General features: G+C 42.1%; 2 protein-coding genes across 2 annotated transcripts in view; one reads left to right on the top strand and one right to left on the bottom strand.

Moving 5' to 3' along the window:
- LOC108414067 (sarcalumenin-like) overlaps positions 1-10,379 on the bottom strand; it is a 39,754-nt gene extending 29,375 nt beyond the window's left edge. Inside the window, exons 1-4 of the mRNA XM_017686845.2 lie at positions 10,093-10,379; positions 9,222-9,300; positions 8,174-8,335; positions 6,349-6,531 (exon numbers count right to left, since the gene is read on the bottom strand). Coding sequence (XP_017542334.1) covers positions 6,349-6,406 — 58 coding nt within the window. The 5' untranslated portion in view covers positions 6,407-6,531; positions 8,174-8,335; positions 9,222-9,300; positions 10,093-10,379. The remainder of the gene's footprint in view (positions 1-6,348; positions 6,532-8,173; positions 8,336-9,221; positions 9,301-10,092) is intronic.
- Positions 10,380-13,161: 2,782 nt separating this feature from the next.
- glis2a (GLIS family zinc finger 2a) overlaps positions 13,162-20,997 on the top strand; it is a 37,727-nt gene continuing 29,891 nt past the window's right edge. The window contains exon 1 of the mRNA XM_017686846.2: positions 13,162-13,603. The gene's annotated coding sequence lies outside the window, so the exon portion shown is untranslated. The remainder of the gene's footprint in view (positions 13,604-20,997) is intronic.

Raw genomic sequence — 20,997 nt, 5'->3', positions numbered from 1 at the left:
CTAATTGTCAGATATGTGGAAAGAAAGCATCAGACTGGAATCCTTACAGACAACTGAAGGGTTAAATACCCAATTTATGCTTATCCTGCTAATGGCACACTGAAGGCTTCTTACAGCAGGTGGCAGCACTGAGTCCTGTGTGAGCTTTGAGGAATCCCTCTCACCTCTGGTATTCACACTGTGCTCTTAGCTCCCTCAACTCGCTCGTAAATGGAGCTCGCTGCTTGACTTAAGTGTTTTTTCGAAGTCTAATTGAATGGACAAGGCCTTGCAGCCAAGTTGGCGTGGGAGAAAAGTATTTCTCTCTCTAACACACACACACTCACTCTGTCCATCTCTTCCCCTCTCGCACAGACCCCCGCTGATTTAATTGGGTAGCGCTGTCCGCACTTGCTGGTACAGTAATTGCATTGCAGTAGATCAACATTACTGCTTACACAAGAATGGCGCTCCCGTTGATCGTTCTACTAAGGCCCAATCCCATTTCACCCCTCACCCCTACCACTTGGCCCTTAGCCCTCTGTTTTGCATGTTCACATCAAGGGGTAGGGTGTCCCAATTCTTGTTGAGATAGAGGGGTAGGGTGACGTGTTCGGGCTACATGGCACTCCAAAGAGAGGTTTTCTTAGAGACTCACTCCAAACAGAGTGATATGAGAAATAAAGAAAAACCAGCAAGACGGCTGAACAAGCAACCAAAGAAACCCACAAATGTTCAGAATTCACTCTGTTAAAAATTACAATAACCACTGTGTTATCTCATTTTCTTCCATTTCTTTCTAACTATAATTGTTTTCTTCATAACAAGAATAAAATTCACTGATAGTATGCTAATGTCTTGATAGCTAGCTAGCTAACCCATTCCACCTTAAATAGTCCAGCAGTTCTGACGCCTGAAGCGGCAGAATGTAACTGCTGCTCCATTTAAGGCGGAACTGGAAAATTCAAACAAGAATCTGGAGAATATCTGACTTCAGCTTCATATCACTGAAGAATTAGGGGAGGTGATAATAAATAATCGCCCCCCTCTTTGAAGGCGTATGATCCCTAAATGTAACTAAAGCCCAGCAGTGAGGAGCTGAACTTTCCCCTCCTCTGCTGTCATTGCAGACGGGCAGGGTCGCCTACAGAGCGGCGCTAGTAGCTGATAATGAAGTGATGCTCTTTTTATTTGAGGGTCCCACTTCATCGAGGAAGATTTCAACCACGACCCCTTGTAGCAGAGAAAACAAGGGGTAGGATTAAAAAGAAGAAATGGGATTGAGCCTAAGTGCACTGTAATAAATAACACTGTAGTTTAGTACTCAAGACAAAAAGCATTATATCAGAGGAAGAAAGGGTTTTTCAAACTGAAGCCAATTACAGTCGCTTACATGAGTTTGTAAGCATGCTAGAGATGCTCTGGGATTATATTCTCTAAATCATATGGGAATGTACTTCATTACAGCAGGTTAACCCCCACGGAGTTGTATTCCACCACAGAGTCTGATGATGGAAAATTAATTATGATGCTGGGGGAACGAGGGAGTCTTTCTCGAGATCCTTGTGGAAGACCTCCCTTTACCCAAAGGTATAGCTTTACTTTAGAGAATAGTGCAGAGAGAAAGACAGTGTTTGTATATAGAGCAAGTCACAGACCTCCATTCATTTATTAAGAGCCCACCGGTTCCACTTTGTATCAGCTTCCTTTCTTTTCCTGAAGCTGCTGATTGTCAGTTTTTCAAAACAAATGCAAGGATGTTTTTCCACCCCTCCAAAGTTCACTCTTCTGCTTCTCACAATCCAAGTGATTTTAAACACATTCGATGAGTCTGGACTTGACTCTGGTGGTCAGTTTATCATTCTGAGAACACCACCAGCTTCTTTGATACATCTTTGTGGCTGTTCCCTTTTCTCAGTCTTGATTGGCTACACATCCTTTCAGACCCGTAACGCTGAGTCAACTTCTCACATTGAGAAACACCTCTGGATGTTTTCAGATCTGAAGCAGCTTGATTTTCTCCTCTCTCTCAAAGACGAGAGCTTTAAGTGCTGTTTATCTGATGGGCAGTTTTGGTGTCTACCAGGTCTTCCATGTAGTTCCATGTAGTTTTTAGTTCCCATTTTTTCTGCAGTCCAGATTTGGAAGCTTCCGTCTTTTCAGTTATTTTCATTGGATTTTCTCCCTCCATATCGCTGCTGTCAGACCAAAACCTCAAATCTCCATTTGTGTCATTTTTCAGTTTGAAAATACCTACTGTCCTTTATATTGTACGTAAATTGTATGGTGAATGGACCAAAGGAAACCGCCCAGAATTACTTGACAAAATGTCTGGTTCCATTGAAGTATATTAAAAGTAAAGTATGTTTTTTCCATCTCTTGTAAAGTTATCACTTTGGAGATACCAGCTTTTGTTCAAACACCAGCGTTATTCAAGTGGACAATCTTACATTGGTGTGATAGTGTGTGTTGCACTGGTCTGAGTAGATCATACGCAGCAGTGCTGCTGGAGGTTTTAAACACTGTGTCCACTCACTGTCCACTCTATTAGACACTCCTACCTTGTCAGTCCACCTTGTAGATGTAAAGTTAGAGACGACAGCTCATCTGCTGCTGCTCAGTTTGTGTTGGTCATCCTCTAGACCTTCATCAGTGGTCACAGGACGCTGCCCACAGGATGCCGTTGGCTGGATATTTCTGGTTGGTGGACTGTTCTCAGTCCAGCGGCGACACTGAGGTGTTTAAAGACTCCAGCAGCACTGCTGTGTCTGATCCACTCAGACCAGCGCAACACACACTAACACACCACCACCATGTCAGTGTTACTGCAGTGCTGAGAATGACCCACCATAATGTTATGCCTAATCAGTGTAGAACCTTCTAGAGCAGGGGTGTCAAACCAACCAGTAAAAGGGCCATATTAAAAAATCTCACCAAATCCGTGGGTCAGAGAAAACAAAAAGGTTTTATTTCATTTTTAATGTTGTGCTGTAAACTGAAATAACGCGCAAGCCATTGTTTATTCAAAATACGCAAAATCTTTAACAGCAAATTAGACACTTTTGCTTGCTTTGCTTTATTTGCTTTGCTTGACACTTTTGGTGATATGACTGGTGTGGAACTGTGTAGAATTGAGGTGTAACTGTGGTCCCATAGACTGCTGTTGGGGTCAGAGCGCACATTACGTCGCAGTGCATGCTGGGGACTGTAGTGCAGCGCATTAATATTAATAGAAAATGAAAAGACTTTTGCGCCCCGGATAGGACTGTGTGGCAGGCCTTGTGTGTGTTTGACACATGGGCTCTACAGCAAATTCTCCATCAGTCTGAAGAACACTTTCGCCATGCACTCTTTTTTAACTCATGCAAAGGGTTCTTTGAGTGCTCATGGTTCTATACAAAACAATTTTCTTTAAAGAACCCTTGAAGAACAAACTCTTCTAAGAGTGTATGTATGTTTCAAGCGGACAGTAACTTGTTTACAGAATTTTCATACTTATTGCTTTGATATCCCTTGACATCCCTGTGAGTCATTTCTTCAGACACGTCTGCAGTTATCAGTTGTAGAAAACTCAGACCACTGATCTGTACTGTAGCAGCATCAGCTCAATACCTGTGTTTGCGGATGTAGCCGCTGTCATTACCGGCCGTAAAGCTGAACAGAATGTGAAGGTTAACCGAATGGAGCAGTGTGTTGGAGGAGGGAGGTGTGGGGAAAGCCCCCCTAGTGCTAAAACAGGCCCTACTACAGCACAGTGGCTCCGAATCCCTCTGTTCAAATAAAGGATGTCCCTACAAGGCTGGTGGGACAGAAATAAATGCTGATTGAGACAGTGCCGAAGAGACGGCAGCTGCAGGGAGTGTGTGATTGTGTGATTGTGTGTGTGTGTGTGTGTGTGTGTGTGAGAGAATTGAGGGTGGAAGTGTGTGGTTGTGGGTTTTAGAATGTATGAGAGCACTTTCAGAGCTCTTTGTGTGAGAAAGAGAAAGAGAAATGGTTGGCAAGATGATAGATGGATAGACAGACAGACAGACAGACAGATAGATAGATAGATAGAGATCATATATATAGTACATAAAGAGAAAAGGCGAAATAGTGGAAGAGCAGAGGTAGATAGACGTAGAAGAGAAAGAATCACAAGTGGAAAAGGTGAAAATAGATAAACAGATAGATAGAAGAGGCACAAGGTCAGACAAGGACAGGCTGGTTAAAACACTTGTAGTACACAGAGGCCTACAAGCAGTGGTCACATGGGTCAACTGGTTTTTGCCTTTCATAACTCCAACGAGGCTGTCTTACTGTCCCTGACCAGATCTGAACTCACACTAAATGTTTGCCAAGGCTCAGACGATATCATGCAAAGCTTAGACTATAGTGTCTAATACCACCTGGAGGCTGGCCTAATCATAGAAATGTACACAAACCACTTCACATGTGGTTAAAGTGGGGAACAGAGCTGTGAACGTAAGCCTGAATCAGAGACTCCGCTTGATACAGTCATGAATCAGCAATGTAATTGCACAGTATCACCTTACAAGCATGCTCTCTATGTGCAGCGGCAAAACACTGCAATCCCAACTCCCTACTCGCACACTCAAGTCTGGGGTCATACACTGGACCCAGCACTGATCTAGGAACAGCTTTTGGCTTTTTCAATGTCCGTTAACACCAATGCTCAATCTTTGAGACTTTGCATGCAATATAGAGTTTAATGGTCATAACATGCAGCTATAATCCTAATTAGAGGGGAAAATATAATAAGTTGTGACATATCATAGAAAGCATATCCACTAACTATCAAGAAATATTCTATCAAGAGGTTCATTAATGCATTGTCTGCTATCATTAAAAGAAATGCAGCAGAATTTGTTCGGCTTGAGTTAAAGCAGTGGAATTGTTTATGGTTATGCCTTGGATGAATATCTAACAGAGCCCATTTGATTTTTATTTCAATTATCTATCATTTGCAATCTTTTATTGCCACTTTTAATGTTTTGTTAAAAATCAATAGCCTAATCTGAACAACAGACTGAATAATACGACAAATGAACTGATGAAAAATCTCTTTTTTGACTAATATGGTTTAGATACAGTCAGAGAACATATGAACCAGAGCAAATTCAACATGCAAAAGAATGGTTTAAACTAGCAGCTACTGTGTGGATACGTAGCTGTGTGTTTTCCTTACACTTTCCATTAGCTGGCGCTACACTTCACAGCAGCTGACACCCTCTTGTATGTGCGCATATGTGTGTGTTTACTTCTTTCTGGGTCCAAATGTCCCAAAATTGCTTTTTTTCCCAACTAAAAATGGTACTTTTAAAAGGTGAAAGAGTCCAAGGCTGCTCTTTTGGTAAGACTGGGGTTGGTTTGCTGGAGCACTGCAGCATATATACGCAATCACACAGAAGGACACTGAAACACCCTACAAAGACAGGAATACCGACAGGTGTGTAATCAGGAGTATGTATCCAGACCTAAAGGGGACTTCCAGCAACTTGTCAAAATATCCCCATAATGAAACGGTCAAGTCGTTCAGAGCGGTTTGATCTGAAAGGCTCTGGTTGAGTTTTACCTTATAAAAACTCCTGTGGGCTCACTGGTCAATTAAGATGGTAAATATAATGACCCCGGGTTTCTTTCACCACCACTGTGAAGTTGACAAGCTTCTCAACAATGACGCAATGAATCACATCAAACCACTATGAATGACTGTACATCTCAATGACTGAATTATGCCCACATTTAGGAAATTATCATCGGAATCACTCTTTAAGGTTTGTATCCATTTGATTTCTTCTTCTTTGGATTAGAACATTGAATATCTCTACATGGATGTTATCGCTTACAGTCATGACTGTCTTGACACACCAGAGACATAAAGATAAGTGGTTCACATATACTCAATGCACAGATAAAGCTACTAGCATGCAAGAGAGAAAAAGAGCAAAAGAGTAGTTAGGAGTTCGTCCAACACTGATCTACGCTCGAACCTGAATATGTATTCGGCCAGTGACCATATTTATTCAACGGGTACAGCCACCAGTTACCTACCTGTTGCTTGTGGTGTTATGAAATCTAGACCTTCCCAGCCTCTAAGTCTAACTCATGCTTTAAAATTTACCAGAGCAGTAAAGATATTTTACTGTATATATATATTTAAGTCATTTCTTTGAAGTTCACAAAGGACATATGCACAGACCTATTACATTATTTATATTATATTAAGCAAATCTAATATTTTCAGTTTATCAGCGAAGAACTATCCCAGAACCAACACCAACGGATATCAAGCCAAGTACCCCTTCGAAGACGTTCTACCCTGATTTGACAGAGCAGCGGATCTCACACCCACTCACACACTCTTACCTGCGGTGGTGAGGGCCAGCAGGCTGACCAGGCAGGAGAACGGGAGCAGGAGTCTCATTTCGATTGCCAGGGGTGCCAAGCCTCTCCTGCAAGCTATATATACCCCCGAGGAAGGGCAAGGGGCAGGACACGAACTCGTCAGCCATTATGAGTGACAGATGCTGCCTGAGCCAATCACAGAGCCTGTAGAGAAGGTGAAAAAGAGACCTGAGACACTGAACAAAGCCCACCAGTTTTTCCATGTCTCAATGTATTCCTAACCATTTTGGGAGGCATTAAAATCTTCAGATGCCTGGTTCCTATCACCACCACATCAATTCTGACTTGGCAAGTTTCGCCAGAATGGAGCATTTTAATTAATGAGAAGAATCTAAATTCTGCTTTTAACTGTACAAAAGGATCAACAGGAATTTTGGAAGCTCTTCTAGTTTTTAATTACAATCATAGAAGAATAGAAGACCATTTTCCCTGCTAAAATAAAGTATTTCTTACAATCAACATTTGGCACGTTAAGCAAGAGCTAATTTTGCTGTCTTTCCACCCCAGTTCTATCATTTTCCATACAAAAAGGAAACGTATTAATAGTTCGTTCATTTTGTTCAGGAAAACAGTTTAATAAGTACTACAGTTCACTCAATAAAACAATAACTAACTATTTTTGGGACAATGTACACATTTCTATGCAAATAAACGCAAACAACAAATTTGTGACAATAATTAAGTATATATTCTCAGCACTATATGTATTTGTGTGTGTGTGTGTGTGTGTGTGTGTGTGCAGAGAGACAGTTACCATTTACACTGAATAGTTCTTGAAAATGAACTGACTGAAATGCTCTAAAATGATGTGGAATTCTTTAAAAAAATAAAATCTTTATGTATATAACCTTCAATTGAAAGCTAAGACAATCCTTTTCCTTCTCCTGTAAACCTACCATTTTAGAAATACAAAGTTTTGTTATATATAGTCAGTTTATAGTGCTGCTATCAAACCTCTTACCTCCAAAATGGTAACTTTAGAAAAGAGAAAGAAAAATAGACTTTACTTTTAATGTAAGTCAATGGAACCAGACATTTTCCCAAGCAATTGTGGGCCGTTTCTTTTGGTCCATTGTTGTCGAAATTTACAAACAATATAAAGGATAGTAGGTATTTTCAAATTATGCCAAAAACTAAAAAAACAACAAAAATGGGGGGGCCTCAGGCTTTTTGGGCCCTAAGCTGCTGTTTATAGCAAGAACTTTGTTATAATAGTTTATAACAGTGATGATACAGCATTTTTAATTAGTCACTTTGAGTCCAATATTTGTATGACAATTGGAAATGAAATGTCAAGCCTAGTGGCAACTGGTGGCTACCAAAAAAGACACAGCTGACCTGACAGGCTGACCTGGCCCTGGATGTACTACCAAACCAGCAACTTTGATCCCTTAGCAGCTGTCTCAGCAGTGCTGGGCCTAGTAGCAGTCACCTAGATGTGGTTCACACAAGTCAAGATTACCGCCTGGCAGGTCCACCCTAGTGGTGGCCGGTGGCGGCCTGAAAAACGTCCATTATGTTGACGAGCTGACGACTAGGACAGCTGTAATTGGTCACACACGTTTTAGGCATCACCAACTGAGAAAATGAACTGGCCACATCCAAATATCTCTGACTACACTTAAACACCCAGTATTCACTGGAAACTCCCACTGATGGACAAGGTGCACGAAACACTGCATGACCACCAGGTGGTGCTCTGGTGCTTTTGCGCCCTTATACTTGAGTCATTTCAAGGAAATGACAAAACTTTGGCCCAAGTGTGGGTTTAAGCTACTCTACCCACCTCTGGTTGCAGTTACATAACTGTTTGGAGGAACGTTGAGGCCTTGGATTTGGGTAGATGGAGTCTGCAGGGGGATAGATTCAGTGGATTCAGGGTGGTCTTTCGTAGTCCTCGCGTCCAACAGCAGCATTTCCAGTGCTTGGCATGAAGTTTCGGTGACATCTGATCAAGTCATTATACCAAGTAAAGTGAGGGAAGTGTCTTTTAAAATACAGCATATCATTTATCATGTAAAATATATGATAGAACAATTTTAACTGAACACTAAATAATCCTGTAGGACCAAAAGGAGAGAGTTTCCCATTTATTTTTTCATTGTCTATGGACTTTGGATTAAATCCAAAAAAAGTCACTGAATATACAGCTTAAAAGAGTTATAAACAGAAAATTACATAGAGAAAATAAAAGTCATGTCTTTCTTTACTTAAACAAGACTGTACGTTTCTAAATACAAGCAAAAAAGGAAGCTAGTAAAGCATTTAGTCATTCAACATGACGTTTGTTGAAAAATCTGGTCCTTCCTCTCTTCCAGTTCATCTGTCTAAGGCAAACATGTGCAAACCTAGCACCACTTTTTCAATGAAAATACTGCATTTGCATCTGTTTTGTTGCTGTTGGTTTAGATGAAGTTCACCACTATCAAAGAATTGAGGTGTGCACTTTTTTGAATCACCCTGTATTACAACGCTTAAAGACATTTTCACAATGTGCAATGCACACCTGTAGTGCTGCATTTAAAACGTGCCACCACCAATTATGAATATGATGCACTAAAGCCAATTAAACAGAACTAATTATGCTGTTTTTGTAATGAGGCATGAAGGTAATCAGCGTTCTTAAGTACTGATGATATCCACAATATGTTCAGAAAAGCAGGATACAATGTCACATGATTTATCACCTTCAAATGTGTCCGTAATGATAAATATCCAGAGGGAGATGAATACTGAGCATTTTCAAATAATTCCTATATTTCTACTCAAGCATATTTCTGAAGAATCCACTTTTTACTCATTTAAATTACAGCCATTATTTACTAATTCCTTACCTGTGTTTAGTTATATTATGGTTTCGCTGGTCAAAACATCTGTACTTCTCACTTTTCAGGTTTATTGTCTTATTTTAGACTGAAAGAAGAGAAAACAGAGGGGAAAAGAGTCTAATCAGTTCCTGTGCTAAGAGAGGTTGCCAAGAAGTTCTACAGTAGTTCCAAGTAATTTTGTACTTCAACTCAAGTTGTTGTTGTTTTTGCTATACGCTCTTAAGAAAGATGGTTCTTTAAGGGTTCTTTCGTAAAGGAAATGGTTCTATATAGAACTATGAACACTCAAAGAACCCTTTGCACGATTGGATCATGATATGGATCTTTACACTATATGTTCTGCTATATAGCACCAAAACGGGTTCTTGCATTGTTACAATGTCAAGCTTATAACAACAGAAGAACCCTTTTCAAAAAGCCTCTATACAGAACGTTTGACAGCACATTCTCCATCAATATAGAAAACCATTTCACGATGCAAAAGAACCCTTTAATCATGTAAAGGGGTCTTTGAGTGTTCACTGTTCTATAAAGAACCATTTTCCTTACTAAAGAACCCCTGAAGAACCATCTTAAAGTACTTCTGCTTAGCCAAGTCATTATTATAACTGAAGTAACAGTAATCATGCCTGGGTATGGTATCAGGTTACTCTACTAAACAACAAACAGCAACTAGAAACACTATAAACACCCAAGCTGTAAATCGCTCAGTGCTACAAACACTCGTCGTCAAAAAAAAGAGTTGTGCCCAGGAGAGTAGAACCAGTAGAACTACTGTAGAACCAGAACTGTTGGACTGCAATGCTAAGGTTACCAGAAACAATAAATGATTCAAAATCTAGACTGATATAGAAAATATTTATTGAGCTACACTTACAGAAGTAGTGCCTCTCAGTTTGGAGTCAGGCCGCCATGTTTGCTAACGCTACATTCCAAGACGTCTTGGAATGGAGATGTAGAGGTTCTTAATGGTGTCCTGTGATAATCCATCCAATGCAGCTTGAATATTCGCACGCAGTTCCTGCAGATGTTGGTGATATCTGCACAACCGATATGGCATGCAATACGTCATTAAGACCATCCCGCTTCCTGGAGCCCTGCAATCCGACCCCTCTCGAACTCTTCCAATGGCTCTAATAGCTTTCAAACTCTTCTCTGAGACAGACTTCACTTGCAAAGGGTCCTACCAACACAACAGCAGGAGTCAGAATGGAGAGCACCTACAATGGGACAATCTGACATAGTCAGGTACAGTTATAAAGCCCGTTCTTGCTTACAACGCATGTCTCACAATGATCCATCCCATGCAGCTTGAATATTCCCACGCAGTTCCTGCAGATTTTGCGGTAGGGATGGAATGTTGATAGCTTGCCCTATAGCATCCCACACATTTTCAATCTGGGATAGGTCTGGCGAAGCACCTGGCCACATGTGCCTTCAAGGAAAGCTCTTGACACGGCAAAAGTCTGCTGACAAGTGTTGTCCTGTTGGAACAGCGCACCGGAGTGTGCACTCAGAAAAGGTAGGGGACCTTATTAACGTAACGTTGGGCTGTCAAAGCGCCTGTAACGAACACCAAAGGTGATCTGCCATCATATGAATTTGCACACCACACCATGACGCCAGGCCTTCTGGACACGTGACAACAAACCATTATTATTGTCTCTGACTATGGTGCCTCCACACGGATTCGCTGGTCATCTCCCCCAAGAAAAGCGGGACTCATCACTGAAGATGACCCGCTGCCGTTCTGAGACACTCCATGACAGTCTAGTACGACACCTTTGCAGTCTTTGGTGATGTTGCTGAGGTGTTAAGGCCAGTCCTTGTAACGGTCCTTCATGTAGTCCTGCGTCATGCACCTGTCTGCCAATGGTGCTGGCCTTAACAGGATGATTTATGAAGAGCTTCACTGTTCTGTTCACTGAATATCCTCAATTGTGGCTGTAGGGTCACACATGTGGGACAATATGTCGGTTCTCCTTCTCCGTGGTTGGTGTAAGTCTCCCAGATCCTTCATGTCACTGCTGGGTGCCTTCTTCTATCCACTGGCGCCAAGTGTGCTATGGTAATATCCACACGACCGATATGGCATTCAATACATCGATAAACCTTTCCACTTCCTGGTGCCCTGCAATGCGACCCCTCTCAAACTCTTCCAACTGCTTAAATGGCTTTCAAACTCTTTTCCGAGGCAGACTTCGCATGCAAAGGATGCTACTAACACAACAGCACGAGTCAGAATAGAAAGCACGCGCAACAGGATGCCCTTATATAGTCAGGGACACTTAAAAGACCCATCCTTGCCTACATCACAGGCACGGCAGAGCGTGAAACTTGAATCATTCACATGTCTCACGATGTCAAACCTACCCACCAAGCTTCATTCCTGTCGGCTGATTCCTTTTGGGTGCAACTGTTTTTTTGACAATTAATTTTTTTATTATAGTTTATTACAGTATATTACACTTTGCAGTTTGAACACTACCTCTGCCTTATGACCTTCAGTTATTGCTTATACATATACCTGCATACTGTCTACGCACCTATTGTCATTTTCTAATCTACTTTTAATGACTGCATGGAGAAGTAGCCAGTGGTTTGCTGTCCTGTACAACCTTGCACTGGTATAACGTCATTAACAATGAACTGAATATCCAAGCAGCTGAAAGGCTGTAGTTTTTCAGACTGCGGTTAAAAGGGAATTTCACTAATATTTCACAATTTCAGAATAATTCCCCGCTTGAAATGGTTCACTGTGGTTCACTGTAGAGACTTACAGACTCATATTTCTTTAGTGTTGGTGATGGGAACCAGGGGTCACGACACAAACATTATTCACAAAGCTATTATAAGACAGTGAGTGCGTTAACATGCACTCAATCATCTGAAAACTACAGAAAAATAGATTTTGTCGATATTCCAATCTACGCGTTTACATGCTCTTGGGCAATCAGATAATGGGGAAACTCCGGGTCTACATGAGTAATCGGATTTCTGCTTTGCAACCAGCCAATAAACTCACAGAAGACCATGTGACGTAATGTAAAACTCACTGTTTTTTTTAAACATTAAAACACTTTACCTGAAAATATGAATATACATCATCTAGAACACGAAGAATATGTAAGTCTTTTATTTCATTTTTAGTTTCAGTGCCTCTGCAAAAATGATGTCCACCATCTGATCCCGCACACGGTCAGTGAGGGCGTATAAATGCACTCAATAATCTGATTATAATCGGATTTCAGCAGTTATAAGATTATTCAAATGGTCTTGTAAACACCATACTCCAATCTAAAAATCTGATAACGAAGCTGGATTTTAGCTCAGTAATCAGATTTCTCAGTGCACATGGGCTCTCACTCTGATTTCTTTCGGATTTCCCAGTCTGCGCATGGGCGAAACAGACGGTGGATGTCCCGAGAGGCCAGCAAAACACTTTTGTGAAGGTGCTAAAACCAAAGATTTAAATATTTTTCTAAGTAGAAATCCGATTACTGCCCGATTCCCGTAGACCGGGACTTCCCCCATTCTCTGATCACTCGCGAGCATGTAAACGTGTTGATCGGATTACTGACAAACTCTTCTCAAACTTTTCTGCAGTTATCAGATTATTCAGTGCACGTAAACACACTCAGTGTCACAGCGGGCAGTGTACGCCTAACCATTTAATGTAATAACCTTCTGTGAGGGAACTTTTAGAGGTGGACGTCCGGTTCCTATCACCACCACTGTGAGGAACTCTGACTCTTTGAGTTTCTCTAGAACGGAGCGTTTCACACCAAACCGCTCTGAACGACTCGGTTTACATTTACACCCTTTAATGATGAAGATTTTTTGGGAAAACAGCTGGAGTGGCCCTTTAATGTGTGGCACGGTGTGACGTGTTGGAGAGTCTCGCACAGAGAGAGAGAGAGAGAGAGAGAGAGAGCGAGCAGCACATCTGGAGGAGTGAAAAAAAAAACATCATTCCGTTCCTCTCCCTCTCTCCCTCTCCTCCTCAGTCGCTTTTCCACTACAAGACAGACGACTCCTCTGCGGGAGGACCTGGCGTAGCTTAACCGCTGGATGACAGGCGTCGTGCCCTCACGATGCTGCTGAATTACCGCTTAGCGACCGAAGTGAAAGATTTCTCTCACTGAAAACTTCACGTTTAGCCTGAACGCGTCGACGCCGCCGAAAGCCAGACAAGTTCGACCGAAGAAAGAAACTGAGTGACGTTGAGAAGAAGAAGCCCGACTGCCTTCGTCTCCTTTTCTCGACGTTTCTTTTCGCCGTAACGTTAAATCTCCCGAGGGAAAGCGACTGACAGCCAGCGGACGGACACGGCGCGGCGGAGGAGCCCAACGGTCACGTAGCCTGACGAGCCATCTTCTTCCCCTGAGGTAAAAATCTGAACCCAAACCCCGTAAATCCACCACGGCTACTTTTATCACCACTGCTGACCCGTATTTTGCGAAAGAGGTCATTATTTAACGTTAGAAATCGTGTTTTAATGTAAGAAGCCGTCCGTTCAGAGTTAGCTAGTTAACGTTAGCATTCAAAACAGAGGCGCGAGCGTTACGATTGAACGTTACCTCAGGAAAAAATCACAGCTAATAAGCGTCTCGTTGTTCGGTTTTCTCGGGGAGAAAACGGCGCTGAACTTAAATAAGGCGACTCACCGTCTTTAACACGTACTCTCACGTTCATATAAGTCCTCTAGCCGCTTATATGATGTATAATTTACCGCTGAAAGCGTGAGGTGTGCTTGCTGTCACGTAAGAAACGCTACAGGTGTGTAATAACGGTCGGTGGGAGCAAACGATTCATGAACGAATCGGTTCTTTTGAACCATCGATTCAGTAGACCCTCCACACGCCTCAGGTTTTCTCTCCCTCTAAAACACCCCATTAGAGGGTAACTACGTCGGTTTGTCAAAAATCCTAGATAATTAAAGGGTTAAGAGTCAAACAAAGATATTCAGAGAGGTTTGGTGTGAAATGCTCCGTTCTAGAGAAACGTACCGAATCAGAATTGGCCACAGTGGTGGTGATAGGAACCAGACGTCCAACTTTAAAAACTCCTTCACGGAAAGTTGTGAAATGAAATGGTTATATATGTTCTGTCTGATGCTTTACATTGTTTTACAATAGTTTTATATTAGTTTTAGCTTAAAATATGATTTAATTCCATCCACAGTGGATGGGGTACATGCAGGGTGTTGCAAGGCAAAATAGCCCCCAAAGAAAACATATTTTTTCATATTTATGATTATCATCATCAACATTACATATAAAAGCTCAGAGGACACGTGTAGGTTCACTGGTGGTTTTGGGTGGTAAATGGCTATATTTGTGTTGTAGACACGGCGACCCCTGGTTCCTATCACCACCACTCTAAAGAAATCAGAGTCTACAATCAAACACTTCACTCCAAACTGCTCTGAATGACTCTGATTACATCTCAGTGACTGAATTATTTAGGTTTAGGTTATTTAGAAGTTTGAAAAAATTGGTGGAATTTACCTTTAAGAGCTTGATAACTACCTCATGAACTGGGTCAGGTGTATTGGGTCCCCTGAAGACTTCATATTATAGGTGAGCAATATGGCAAAAGCATTATAAAATGCAAAATTGTGCGAATCATTTAACCTTAATTGAAAATAGTACAAAGACAACATATCAGATGTTGAAACCGAGAAATTTGATGGCTTTTTGAAAAATTTTGAATTTGATGCCAGCAACAGGTTCCAAAAAAGTTGGGTTGGGGGCAACAAAACGCTGGTAAAGTTGTGTAACGCTAAAGAAACACCTGGTGGTTAACTGGCAACAGGTCAGTGACATGATTGGGTATAACAGTCTTTCAGAAGTAAAGATGAGGAGGGGTTCACCACTTTGTGAAAGACTGCACAATCAAATAGTGCAGCAATTCAAGAATAACGTTTCTCCACATAAATTAGTGAAGAACTTTTGCTTTTCATCGTCTACGGTACATAATATCATTAAAAAAAGATTCAGAGAATCTGGAGAAATCTCAGTATGTAAGGGACAAAGCTGAAAACCAGTATTTGCTGGCCGTGATCTTTGGGCCCTCAGACAGCACTGCATTAAAAACAGATATGATTCTGTAGTGGAAATCACTGCATGGCCTCAGAAACACTTCTGAAAACCACTGTCTGTGTACACAGTTCATCACTGCTTCCACAAAGGCAAGTGAAAGCTCTAAAACAAAAAGAAGAAACCATTTATAAACAGGATGCAGAAATGCTGCCACCTTCTCTGGGCTGGTCTACTCAGGTCCCAAATGCCTACTGACTGTTCTTAAAAGAAGAGGTGATGAAACACAGTGGTAAACAACCCCCCCCCCCCCCTTTTTTGGAATGTTTTGTTGGCATCAAATTAAAATGGGCAAATATTTTTCAAAAAACAATAAACTTTCTCAGTTTTAACATTTTATATGCTGTCTTTGTAGTATTTTCCTTTAAAAATATGGTTTACATGATTTGCACATCATTGCATTTTATTTACATTCTGCACAGCGTCCCAACTTGTTTTGGAAACTTTTCTTGTAATTGTATATCATGATACTTATGGACATTTTATCGATACAGTCGTTTTGTGATATACAGTTTATCATCCGAAAACATGTGGCGTGGCTGATTTCACTCAAGAAACGCTGAGGTTTTAATAAGTTGGAACAGCTGTGTACCTACAACTACAGTGATTTTTGAAGACAGCTGCATGGACAACCAAAGAAACCAAATGTGAGAATTTTCTGTTAAAAATTTACGATAATCACTGTTTTATCTTAGTTTTATGTCGTTTCAGTGTTTATGGTCCTTTTTTTCATAACAAGTATTAAAAATCTCTTGTAGCATGCTAATGTCTCAGTAGCTAGCTAACTAACTTTCCCGTTCCACCTTAAATAGTCTAGCAGTTCTGACGACCTAAGCACCAGAATATAACTGCTGCTGTATTTAAGGTGGAACGGAAACATTCAAAGAGAATCTGGGGAATATCTGACTTCAGCTTCATATCACTGAAGAATTAGGGGTGGGTGATAATAAATAATTGCCCCCCTCTTAGAAGGCAGATGACCCCCTAAATGTAACTAAAGCCCAGCAGTGAGGAGCTGAACTTTCCCCTCCTCTGCTGTCCCTGCAGACGGGCAGGGTCGCCTACAGAGCGGCGCTAGTAGCTGTTAATGAAGTGATGCTCTTTTTATTTGAGGCTCCCATTCTGTTGGGCAAGATTTCAACCACGACCCCTAATAGCTCAGTTCCAAGGGGCAAGGACACATTCGAAAACAGGTGTAGGAGTAAAAAGAAGAAATGGGATTGGGCCTTTTATTCAGTGTATCACAAACAGCACTGGATTGGTTTTAAGTACTGACGATATCCATGATATGCTGAGAAAAACATATTGGGACATAATTGATGGTGTAGTGCAGTATCTAACACTGTCTTCTATGCTGTAGACTGGGGTTCAATGCCCCGCCTGGGCAGCACCCTACACTGTACCAATAAGAGTCCTAACACTACCTTCACTTACCCGTGGGAAATGGATAAGAGCGTCTGCCAAACGCTGTAAATGATAAAATATCGTCATACTGCCGGCCCCTTCTTCATATTCAAATATATTTTCACACTCTACGTTCATAACGTGAAAATACCACCCTGAACCCTTTGTGTTTTTGCTAATGGTGTTTGTAGTTTTTTAGCTTGCTTTTATGTGTTTTACCAGCATAATCGTGGACACCAGTATGAAGTTGTCTCATGCTATGGTCATTATTGCGTGGATACCATCATAAGCTTCAAAAATGGTAAACCTATAAACAGTCCCGCCCACCAAAATGAATAAAACATGAACTAAAATGATTCTAATAAACTCAAGAAGAAGCATAACAAGATTCCAACCTTTATAATATGCATTGGTAATGACATCAATAACATTAGTAATAGTTATTATTAATCATAAATATATATTGTAGACACCTTCAAGTCAGTGTTTCTTACAGGTCTGTATCAAATAGGGGTGGGCCAGTATTCAGGTATATGGAAATCTGAAGTCATTTGTTTTTGGATAAGTGAGTGTTAAACCCTTTTTAAATGAGATTTAACAAGTGAAAATGACCACAGGAGAAAGAGTGGTGCTTTGCTTTAGTGACACTGTGTGTTATGCTCATTCATAACAATACGCAATATGATTGGGTGGCTGTCAGTATATTTAGGGTGGGCAGCCCAAGTGTAGCCTCTTACTGATGATAATAAAATTAACAGCACTGCTGTTTTAGTATGTCGTAATATCATTATTGTCCAGATTTGAGTTAAAATTGCCTAATTCTGAGTCAGAGGAGAAGAAGCCTACATGTGACTCACTCATGAGTCACGAATCAAACGTTTTTATATATGGAGTAAAGGGGAATCAAGTTAATCCGAAATTGTATATTAAAAAAAAGAAACTGTCAAAACGAAGGTTTGGCCAATTGGGCAGTTTGGAAGAATCAGTTGATAAACTGAATCGAACTGAATCAAACAGAATTGAAATGAATCATTGCTCATTAATAGTTCAAACATGGCTGAATCTCAGTTTTAAGTGTTTTAACTATTTTAACTATTTTTAAAAATATAAACAAATGCTTATGGTTATTTTCTGTTTTCTGGAAAAAATTCAGTAAATAAACTTTGGTCCCAGAGTCTGGAACAGAAGTGAATCACTGAATTGGACACTTGATTCATTGAAACCAAGAGCTCAAAAGAACTGGCTCTGAATTGAATCCCACTGTTAAGACAGTATGTTGGACTTATAGTGACGCAGTAAGATTATACATATTTATACATATATGTATTTATGTCTGGCTGTGTTTGTGTTGCCTTACTGATTCAGGCTTTTTATTCATATTTTAATATCCTCATGTAATGAACATTGCACTGAAAGGAGCTGCCTAACTGTATACGTCATTTCCACTTGAATAATGTGCCGCTAGTATTTTGTCCCTCAGTTTATTACTATATCTGTGTATGTAATGTATTTTATTTGTGTGCAGCCGGTGTAAACGTTTATAAACAAGCACATTCAGTGGGCTGTTTTTTTATTTCCAGGGTGGTCTGATACGGAAAATGAACTGCAGGTTTGGTTCCATGATGCTGTGAGGCAAACTGAGCAGGGATCATGATGCAACTAACTGTAAGAGCAGAGGGAGAAAAAACAAGACACAGAGAGAGAGAGAGACAGAGAGAGAGGAGGAATAGGGAGGATTGATGGGAGTATATGACTGTAGAGTTAGTGTCTGTGTGTGGGTGTGTATGTGCGCGTGGGTGTGTGTGTGTGTATGCTTGTGTGTGTGTATGAGTGTGTGTGTGTGTTTGTGTGTATGAATGTGTGTGAGTGTGTGTGTGTGTGTGTGTGTGTGTATATGTGACGCGCGGATGTAAGTCAGTGTTGTGTCAGTGATGCTGGGAAGGTCATCAGGTTTAGTGGTTTTGGTAAAAATTCACCGAGAGACGGAGGGAGAAGGAGAGATGAAACCAGACATTCTTTTCTCGTGAAACGTCGACCGCCAGCGGCTGCTTTTCGGCTCCAGTGTCTCTCTCTCTCTCTATCTCTCTCTCTCTCTCATTCTTTTCTCTCACATTCTCTTTCACTCTCTCCTTAAGTTTCTTTTTTTCTCTCTCTCCCTCTCTCTCTGCGGTCCCCACAGAGCCGTGCATTTCCAAAACAAACAGGCAGAGAATTCCTCTCCTGAACACTTCGCTCCCTCTCCGCGCAAAGGGGAAGAAAAGGGATGGAAAATATAACCTGAGAGAGAGAGCGAGAGAGGAAGAGAAAGAAAGCGGGGAGAGGGAGAGAGAGTGAGGCAAAAGGAGAGAGAGGGAGAGAAAGAGAAAGTGGAGACAGACAGAGAGAGAGAGCACAGGGGTTGGATCAGACACCTACAGTATTATTAGTTCTTGAATTACACCAACACAAAAGCTCTCTCTCTCTCTCTCTCTCTCTCTCTCTCTCTCTCTCTCGCCCCCCCTTGCCCCCCCCTCTTCTGTCTCTCTCCCGCCCCCCCTTGCCCCCCCCCTTCTGTCTCTCTCCCTCTCTTTCTTCTGTCTCTCTCTCACTCCCCCCTCTTTCTCTCTCCCTTCTGTCTCTCTCTCACTCCCCCCTCTTTCTCTCTCCCTCTCTCTCTGTTTCTTTCTCTTTCTTCCTGCCCCCCTCTCTCGCCCCTCCTTGCCCCCCCTCTTCTGTCTCTCTCCTTCTCTTTCTTCTGTCTCTCTCACCCCCCCTCTTCTGTCTCTCTCCCTCTCTCTCTCTTCTCTGTTTCTTTCTCTTTCTTTCTCTCTCTCTGACTGTGGACTGATAATAAAGGGTTTGGAACTCTCTCTCTGTCTCTCTCTCCCTCTCGCTCTCCCTCCCTCTCTTCTGTCTCTCTCCCTTTCTCTATCTCTCTCTTCTTTTTCTCTTTCTCCCTCTCTCTCCCCCCTCTCCCTCTCTCTCTTCTGTCTCTCTCCCTCTCTCTCTCTCTCCCTCCCTCCCTCCCTACCTCTCTCTCTCTCCCTCCCTCCCTACCTCTCTGTCTCTCTCTCTCGTGCTATCTTTCATTCAAAGAGAGAGCACAGGGGTTGGATCAGACACCTAAAGTATTATTAGTTCTTGTATTACACCAACACAAAAGCTCTCTCTCTCTCTGTCTGTCTCTCTCTCTGCTTTCTCTCTCTCTCTGTCTGTCTGTCTGTCGCTCTCTCTCTCTCTCTGCCTGTCTCTCTCTGTCTGTCTGTCTGTCTCTCTCTCTCTCACTCTCTCTCTCTCTCTCCACGTCAGGCCTGCAGCTGGGTTTGGTTATTGTTTATGAGTTTGGCGAATTTCCCTGCATTTCTAGTGTTCACACACACACACACGCAGGCCGAAAACAAATTGAGTGAATCTGCTGTACACTCAGGAATGCCTCTGTGTATGAGTGGCATGTGTGTGTGAGTGAGTGAGTGGCGTGTCTGCCGCGTGTGTGTGAGTGGGTGGCATGTATGGTGTGTGTGTGTGTGTGTGTGTGTGTGTGAGTGGCATGTATGCCGCATGTATGTGAGTGGGTGGTGTGTGTGCCGCGTGTGTGTGAGTGGCATATGTGTGTGTGTGTGAGTGGCGTGTGTGTGTATGAGTGGCGCGTGTATGTGTGTGTGAGTGGCGTGTGTGTGTGTGTTTGTTGTCTGTGTGTGTGTGTGTGTGTGTGTGTGTGTGTGTATGTGTCTGAGTGGCGTGCGTGTGAGTGGCATGTGTTTGGGTGTGTGAGTGTGTGTGTATGACTGGCGTGTGTGTGTATGTGCATGGTGTGTGTGTGAGTGGCCTGTGTGTGTATGTGTGTGTGAGTGGCGTGTGTGTGTATGTGTGTGGCATGTGTGTTGTGTGGTGTGTGTGTGTGTGAGTGGCGTGTGTTTGGGTGTGTGAGTGTGTGTATGTGCGTGGCGTGCGTGTGTATGTGGGTGCCATGTGTGTGAGTGGCCTGTGTGTGTATGTGTGTGTGTGTGAGTGGCGTGTGTGTGTATGTGCGTGGCGTGTGTGTGTGAGTGGCATGTGTGTGAGTGTGTGTGTGTGTGTGTGAGTGGCATGTGTGTGTGTGAGTGGCGTGTGTGTGTGAGTGGCATGTGTGTGTGTGTGAGTGGCGTGTGTTTGGGTGTGTGAGTGTGTGTGTATAAGTGGCGTGTGTGTGTATGTGCGTGGCGTGTGTGTGTTGTCTGTGTGTGTATGTGTGTGTGTGAGTGGCGTGTGTGTGTATGTGCGTTGCGTGTGTGTGGTGTCTGTGTGTGTGTGTGTGTGAG

This window comes from Pygocentrus nattereri, chromosome 25 (assembly GCF_015220715.1).
Source record: "Pygocentrus nattereri isolate fPygNat1 chromosome 25, fPygNat1.pri, whole genome shotgun sequence".
Taxonomy (NCBI): domain Eukaryota; kingdom Metazoa; phylum Chordata; class Actinopteri; order Characiformes; family Serrasalmidae; genus Pygocentrus; species Pygocentrus nattereri.
The sequence above is the reverse complement of the archived record's forward strand: the minus strand, read 5'-3'. Positions and strand labels throughout refer to the sequence as shown.